General features: G+C 48.2%; 1 protein-coding gene across 1 annotated transcript in view; it reads right to left on the bottom strand.

The window, feature by feature from the left end:
• Window positions 1–293: 293 nt before the first annotated feature.
• Window positions 294–8,658, bottom strand: part of ZFAT (zinc finger and AT-hook domain containing) — a 985,201-nt gene continuing 976,836 nt past the window's right edge. The window contains exon 16 of the mRNA XM_078686715.1: window positions 294–1,915. Coding sequence (XP_078542841.1) covers window positions 1,640–1,915 — 276 coding nt within the window. The 3' untranslated portion in view covers window positions 294–1,639. The remainder of the gene's footprint in view (window positions 1,916–8,658) is intronic.

Raw genomic sequence — 8,658 nt, 5'->3', positions numbered from 1 at the left:
AAAGGTACTGATATTAACGCACAGGGGGACTCAAATGCAGCTCTATTGTCACTTCCGGGAGAGAACGAAATCAATGCGGAGTCGCACGACGACGCCTACTGGTGCAAGGGAGCAATGCTGTTCAAGTCTTCTGGATCTAGTCTGGCACCTGAGGACATTCTAATGGTGAGGAATCTGTGGTTAGAAGTATCCATCAGAAAAACAGACATTTGCGCTAATGTACTCAAAATGCAGAATTTTATCACAACATAAAACACTGGAACACAAATGTAAAATAAAAGATCACCAGAAAGTTTGTAATTAGTGCACTTTAATACTGTATATATGTAAGTAAAACATGTAATTTTCGTAAATAATTGTGAGGTTAAGGCTGTCCTGTTTAGGCACGGCATAAAAAATAGAAAAACATGATTTGTGCAGTATTACCGAGCACCTCTTTTCCAATTTGTAATCTCTGAATTATGCTTCATAAAAGACCAGTTGCTTGTCTCTCAGCCAGTGAGGGTAACTACCACCAGCTCAGTGGTGTAGCAAGGGTACCATGGTCCCTAATGCAAGCAAGGGAGATGCCCTTCGCCCCAGACTGGATATGAAATGTCTGATATTATTGCACGCACCTCCTGTCTCTGCACGAAAAGGAAACTAGGAAAAGGTAACATACGAAAAAGTCACATGGAAATAATAGTAATGTAAGAAACATTCAGATATTTTGATAGATGCAACACTGTGTATTCCATGCATTTTCCTAACGATTCGAAAAGTTTGTTAGGGATTCATCTGCCTGCATGGGAAACTGAGGCACAAATTAAAATACATACTTGACAAGGTGTGAGTGCACAGCACGCATACCAGTAATAACGGAAACAATATGGCCGTGAAATCTTCGAACACAGAAGGTTATCGCCACAAAGTTTTTGCTGAAAATAACAGGATTGCACCCTTTTTAATACTTATTCTAAAGACTGAAACGCATCTTAATTCGGTTCTTCCTCGTGTGTTTTTGTTATGTTTTAGAAGCACTGAAACATACAAAAGGAGCTTAACATGAATCCATTTGGGCCCTACCATGTAGTAGTGCTCCAACCATCCAGGGAGCGGTTCTCGTCCCAAGGCATTTGTGTATGTGTGAGCTTTTATTGTTAATAGATAAAATATAAGCAACTACAGGGCCCACCTCACCCAGGGCAAGCACAAAGGGAGAGAAGCAAGGACTCTTTTCTCCAGCCCCCCACCCCCCTTGCCGGGTTCTTTTCCAAGGGCCCAGAGCAAGAAGATGCAAGTAAACCTTGCCAGTTCCATCATGGCAGAGCAACATGACGTGTGCGCAAATAGGTGGCAAAAACGACTAAAGCTGCTTTGTAAAGTTACATTGTTTCCCCAGAAAACATTTTTTTTCACTAAATGGGGGGCTCCTTGTAGGAAAAACAGTGTGGGAGCCACATAATGTTTCTTCCGGGGCCCCACAAAAGCTTCAGGACTGTTGTCTTCATATCGTTCAGGAGACGGACGCCATTTTGAGTAACAACACTGCTCTACAGAAAGGATTTCTTTGGCTCATTACAAAGCTGTGTACCCGTAATCTGTAGAGTACGATAATCATGGGCCAAGAATACGTATTTGTGGATTTCCTGGCAGCATCTTAAACCAGTTTGTATGTGCCTTCGATCACCCTGCTTCGGGTCTCCTCAACAGCTTGTTCTATAGTCTGTACCTCCAAGGATGGCATGGCTTCCTGTACGTAGACTATAAACTCGGAGGTCTCTTCCCCCTGTGTGAAGACAGTCACTGTTTCAATGCCCTCCACATCCTCTGATGAGACCACCAAGTGATGCTGATCGCCAAGCCCCACGGATGCCTGCTGCAAAGCTTCCTGGATCATAATCCTATGTTTTTCAGCCTGGTCTTCTTCTGTTGCCTAGGATAGATTTCAAAACAGAGGTTAAAGAAGGTTCCAGAAATATCTACTGCCCAAGCACCTAATATTAGACATACGCTATTGAAAGCCATAAGCTATTAATAAGGTAACCCAAGGTAAACTAGACATGTCAGTACTGGAGATCTATCTGAAAACATTTCTTATCAAGCCAAAATATCTAAGGGCCTGATTCACAAAGGTAAACTTAGACCAAAAGTCTAAGTTTAGACCTGAAGTCTAACTTTACAATTACTAAAGTTAGACTTTTGGTCTAAGTTAGAGTTTTTGGTCCAAACTTAGAAGTCCCCACATTAAAGAAAGTTCGACTCGGGGGCAGTTTGTTTAGCTTTTTGTCACTAAAGCAATGGAACTCTCTTCCGCTGCATCTGAGACAAACGAAGAAAATTCAAGAAAAACCTCAAAACGTGTCTTTTTAAATAGATCTTCTATTTCTATTAGGCTTTCTGTGTCCCCTCCTTGGAAGCTAGACCTCCCCAGCGCTGGGACACATCTTCTGAAGTATCTATGCGTTTTATAAATCTTTTATTATTATTATTTATTAAGTAGCCCCCAATGCAAACAGCGGAACACCTTTGCTTGTTAGCCGACACCACTGGTAAAAAGGTCAACCAGGATGAGCTGTCTGCCACGCGAAACACTGGTGGACAGTTAGCGTAGCACCTAAGGACATCATTCAGGGGGAGAGGGGGAACGGGGTATCACAGGTGGGTGATATGCATTGTCCGCATTAAGGCTCTTTATGTCATCTGTGATTTCATGCATGAGGAGGTTATGGGCACTACAATAGAGTTTGTGGCTCAACATAAGGACAACATGTAGGTGGGTTCTAGGTCTTGCTACACATAACTTTAGCTCTTAGGAAGACATCATGTCATCATTTCTTCAACAAAGTACAATAAGAAGTACACAGAGAGAAAGTGCTCTGAGTCCCCTCCCCCGCTACTGGCTTTCATGTGCTTTGCATAGTTTGTCACTGCTTGGACAGACCGTCCCTCACAGCTGTAGCATTGCCTGGGAGCTACACACATTTATAAATCCAATGATTTAGGCTGTTCTACAGTGTGATTATGTTTACAGTTTCCTAAAAGCACAGCACAGAGACAGCATAAACAAGAGCTGTGCAGCTATCTGAAAAAAAAGAAAGGTGATAACAAGAACGTTTTCGTCGCACCCAAGGTCCTCCGATGGGTGTGTACACACACTCAAAGTGAATAATTTAGGTAGTAGCGTTGCACACTCCATTACACACCAAAAAATACAGCTACTCAAGCAATAGTGCAATCTTTCATGTAGGTGTGTATGCTGTGGTATATATGAGATGGTGCGTATGAGGGTGGTGGAGCTGAAGTTCTGATGGCATGTTGTGTAAGTTTATAATGGCAAGTGTGTGATGGTGGGATGTCAAATTATATGAGAGTAATGGAAAGCCAAGTAAAATTACAGCAGTGCTTCCCAAAGTAAAAACATTATAAATATTTAAGAGACAAAGAAAGAAGCATATGAAAGCCAACAGATTTGATGTATGTCCAGAGTGCTACTGCATTTGTCAATGCTTATTTTTGCATTAGAGAGTAAATCCCGAAAAAAACATCTAAAGGAATGAATGCTACAGGTAAAAAAAGGGTTGCTTTCCTTTCCATAGCATCCATTTTTCAGATGGTGTATCCACACTCGCTCCTCCGTGTTGCTGTCCCACTCACCAAATAATTATGCACATAGTAGCCTATATCTTCAAGGAGCTAGGGATGAAACATAATACCCTACAGTCACATACATATTAAATGCAGTTACCAGGCCTGCCAAGCTACACAGCCTTGCATGAGCACACACAATGAGTCTGGTCCCACTTAAGCTTCCAGAGCAGCCTGTTTTTCCTACAACATGGTCTGCCTCGGGTTAGAGTGGAGGAGCAAAAGCATGTGGCCAAAATTGGGAGAGGTCAACTTGGTGATGCTAGGTATGCGAACCGAGCCCTGCAAGCCCAACAGTACAAGCAGACCTACGGTAGCAAAAAATGCTCGAATTCTGCCTGACACGCTCTGGTGGTTGCCATATACTCCCCCAGCAGGCTTACTTCAGGTCGAGGCTTGCCTCGCGATCTGCATGACATGCTCCGCCGTTGCTCCTCACCTGCCCGCTTGCAGCGTCGCCGATTGACCTCCACCAGATGCCACAACTGCTACCACGGGTAGGCTCACTCTGCACCCACACCGCGAGTACCGCCTCGTCCGCAATGTAGCTGGGACAATATTGGGGTCGGGCAATCTGCTATGGGGGATGAAGGCCTAGGGAATAATGTACAACACATGGAAACCACACGTTCTGCTCTCTGCGTGCAGTCAGCCACGAGCGCTGACGTCACCTTTATTTATACCCTCTGGTTTGCGCCCGGCCCAGAGGGCTGCTGCTGGATACATTGTAGGGAGCAGGCCGGACGGTTCACTGCACCTATGTTGGTGCACTTACACTTTTGATAAATTTCTCCCTTATACAGTCTATTTTTCTCACCTTTTTCTCACTGGATAATCATACTGGTGCTGTTAGCTTTTTACCTTTATCACACACACACACACACACACACACACCCAGAGCCACACACACACCCAGAGCCACACACACACCCACCCACCCAGAGCCACACACACCCACCCAGAGCCACACACACCCACTTTGCTCTTCTGAAATGTTGGCATGTATGGTAGTGAGTTGTGTGTGGTGAGCTGTGTGTAGTGAGTGTGTCTCGTGAGCAGTGTGTGGTGAGCTGTGTGTGATGAGCTGTGTCTCGTGATCCATCAGTGTGTTGTGAGCTGTGTGTTGTGAGCTGTATGTGGTGTGTGGGGATCAGTGTCTGTCCCCCGCGCTGCGCTGGTTTTGCCCCCGGTCGGATCCTGTGCTGTGCGCATGCGCAGTGCCGGCTGCCTCTGCCCCTCGGAGGCTCTTTCATTGTCTCGCATCTCTCCCCAGCTCCCCCTTTCATCCACCGGACCTCAGCCCAGTCACCGGAGACAACTGGACCGTCATGGCGGGGACGGACCCTGCGGAGGTGAGGTGCCCTGTGCGGCTCTACCACCCCCTGGGGACGGCGGGGCTCCTCCTTTCACCCATGGACCCGCTCTGCCTTTCATCAGGGCCCGGGGACGGATCCTGCACTGCAGCCCTTCAGTTGAAACACCTTCTCCCAGGCTTCTCGGTTTTTTCTCACTACTCAGAACTCCTAAGGTGAACACACACACTTAAAACCATCCCTAAAGCTGAAAGTAAGTGACGGTACTTGTGGAGTAACTCCGTAGGAACCATGTGTTGGTAGGCCAGCTGTAACTAGAAGAATGTGTGCACCTAGTGACTGCTGCTGTTCAAGGGCTTTCCGGATGCTTATTACCCTTCCCATTTACACTGCAGAATTGAATTACGTGGTGTCCGAGCCACCTTGAATTCCCGTTATATATTGGGCGATAAATGGTTAACGGTAAACACTAGTCCAGTTTTTCTGAAGCTGGTACAGGTGAAAGTGTGACTAACAGAGGGCGGGGGGCAGTGGAGCGGGAGGGAAGTGTTTACAGTCAGGCCACAGCCGTGGGCAGGTGTCAGCGGCTCTGGTTACCTTTGTGACACAGAAAAGACGCCCATGGAACTGTAACCGGCGGGCTGAGACCTGTGCGGATCAAGACGATCGCTTGCCGTGGGCAGCCGCTGCTTTTGTCTGCGGGGCGAAACGCGGCCCTTCTCCCCTTACCGGGGACTGCCCCGAAGCTGGGCGCGCACTCCCACGCGGGTTCCCGCCTGTGACTCCGGTGCCTCGTGCCAGAGGGCCGGTGGGCAGCAGTCTGATGATGACCAAATACTATCTGTCTCCTTGAAACGCCGCGCGCCGCTAATGTGCGCCACGCTGGCCTTGTTGATTATGCACACGCTGGGCTGCGCAAGTGTTGTCGACCCTTGGCTGCCGTCCAGCATCAAAGGACATATGCCGAACTCATCCCCACCCCGAAGGCTCGCTGCTGGTTCCCATTGCTGACCACTTTTAAGGCCATCATGAATGATGCCGCCACCTGTCTGTGGCTGACAAGCTCTGCATCTTCAGTATCTCTTGTCATACGCCGAAGCCGGGACTGTGTCAGAGTAAAGGAGAAGAAGTGCAAGACAGAAAAAAAAAAAGAGGTGCCCCGTGTGACAGCGGGGACGGGCACATGGACAGTGGGAGTCACGAGGGGGGGGGGGGGGCGAATAAAGACACGGACAGCGGGAGGGGGGACGGACAGCGGGATACAACCATGCGGGACCAGGACGATCGAACAAATGATGAAAAACAGCCATGTAAAAAAAAAAAAAAAAAAATAGTACACGCCCACAGTAGACACGTCTTCATGACGTTGCGAAAAGCCTAAAAATCGCCGGAACGCCCACGAATCTGCTCCGGCTATGACGGACAGATCTCTGTTCCAATGGCTAGCCTCCATTTATGGAGCTAGCCAATGGAACAGAGAGGCGGTGACCAAGCCACATACTGTTCTCATTATATTTCGCCTGCGCCGAAAAGCTGCGCAGCTTTCGACAGGGGAAAACTAAAAATGCTAGTCCTTTCTTTATTTTTAGCATATAAACCCCTCCCAGCCCTCGCCATTCCAGTTTTGTTTCTTGTCCTTAGACAGGCTCTCGCAGAGCAAAGTGCTGTCCGATTGCAGTGAGTACAGAAGCTTTTGTTTTTACTGTGCAGACCTAGTGGGCTGTCAGAAGTGACTATGCTGAGGTGGGAGCATGGCTTCTGTTTTTCTGGGATCGTTGTGCCAGTTTGATTTCTGATCAGTGGGTTCTGTCGGTTGTCAGTCAGGAGTACCGGATTCCGTTCAGGGGTCCTCCTCCTCTGCTTCAATTTCAGGATACCCCATTGTCAAGAAACCCTGTGAATCGAAATGCTATGATATCTGGAGTGGACAACTTGCTGGCAAAAAGCTCTATTGTTGTAGCACCGGAGGCAGAAAGGAGTCTGGAATTCTACTCGACTGTTCTTGGCCCCCAAACCAGATGGTTCTTACCGCCCGATTTTGAATCTGAAGACTGTTAACCGGGATGTGCAGCTGACTCATTTTCAGAAGACAACATCAAAATCCGCCATTCCTCTCATTCAACAAGGTGACTTTTTGGCATCCTTGGACCTGGAGGACACTTATTTTCATGTGCCTGTCCATCTGGCAAGCCACCAGTTCCTGCGGTTTGCAGTAGCCGGGGTGCATTACAAGTTTCTGGTGCTACCCTTCGGACTCTCCACAGCACCTCAGACTTTTTCCAATGTATTGACTCTGGCTTTGGTGGTTTTGCAACTTCAGGGTTTCCGTTTCCTATATTGATGATTGTTTGATTTCTGCTTCCTGCCATCTGACGGCTCTGCTGGTGATGGAAGTTACCAGGAACATTTTCCAACACTTGGGCTTCAAGTTGAATCTGACAAAATCTCAGCTGGTCCCTGTGCAAAGGTTGCAGTTCATCAGTGGTTTGTTGGACACTGAGATGGGGGCCATGTTTCTTCCCCCGCTCGCATTATTACACTGCAGCATCTTCTGATGGATCTCCTGTCCCAGCAGTCGGCTCGGACTTGGTTGAGGGTCCAGGGGTTGATGGCAGCCACCACATCTGTGGCTCCCTGGGCTCGTCTGCACCTGAAGCCAATGATGAACCATCTGTTGTCTCATTGGGACTCCTCTCGGGGGGATTACAATTTTCCAGTTCCTCTCCCTCCTGTGCTGGCCCGGGAATGGATTGGTGGCACCACAGTCCCAACCTGGAGAAGGGGGTTAGTTTCCAGATTAACCTCCTCGTGTGTTGTTAACAGCCAATGCCAGTCACTGGGGTTGTGGTGCTAGGTTAGGGTCTGTGGAGGCCAAGGGTCTGTGGTGTCAGCAGAGAAGCACCCATTCCTCCGATTGGCAGGAGTTGCCGGCCACATTTGGCTGGCAATGCAGTATTTTCTGGTTCAGCTGCAGGGAGCGAATCTGTTGGTTCGTACCAACAACCATGTGGCTCGCTGTTACTTGAATCGCCAAGGGTGGATGAGGTGTGCATCTCTGAATCATCTGGCTTCTCTGATTTGTTCCTAGATGGAAACACACCTCAGGGTCCTGAGGGCGGCGTACATTCAGGGTCACCTGAACTTTCATGCAGACAGCCTGAGCCGCAACTAACCACCTTTGGTCTTGTACCATCTGTCGGTACCCCTGTTCAGGGAGATTTGTCTCCAGTTTGGGGAGCCATGGGTGGACCGGTTTGCCTCTCCTCACAATGCCCTACTTCCCCGGTTCTGTTAAGAAGAGGGTTTATCCTAAGGCATGGGCAGTGGATCCATGTTGATCCCCTGGCCTTCGGGCCTTCTGTATGCCTCCCCTCCTATTCCCCTTACGTCGAAGGTTGCAGAAGATTCGGATGTAGAGCGTGTCTGTCATCCTGATTGCCTCCTTTGTTTCCCGCTGTTGAGGAGGTTATCCAGGGGCAGGTTTGTCTGGCTTCCGTTGATCCCGTCCTGCGTCAATTTCCTCTTCTTTTGTTACCTCGTCTCTGTCAGTTGAAACTGACAGTCTTGAATGTTTGAAGTTGGAGTCTTTTGGTTGTTTTTTCTTGGTGGTGAGGGACATTCACCTTTCCCACAGGGCTTCCACCCTTAAATGTAACAATATACATTGGGGCTCTTTTGTCTGATGGTGTGCTTCTCATGGTCGGGATCCTGTGGCAGG

This window comes from Lissotriton helveticus, chromosome 4_1 (assembly GCF_964261635.1).
Source record: "Lissotriton helveticus chromosome 4_1, aLisHel1.1, whole genome shotgun sequence".
In the NCBI taxonomy this organism is placed as follows: Eukaryota; Metazoa; Chordata; class Amphibia; order Caudata; family Salamandridae; genus Lissotriton; species Lissotriton helveticus.
Note: the sequence above shows the minus strand (reverse complement) of the source record. Positions and strands in the feature narration are given on the sequence as shown.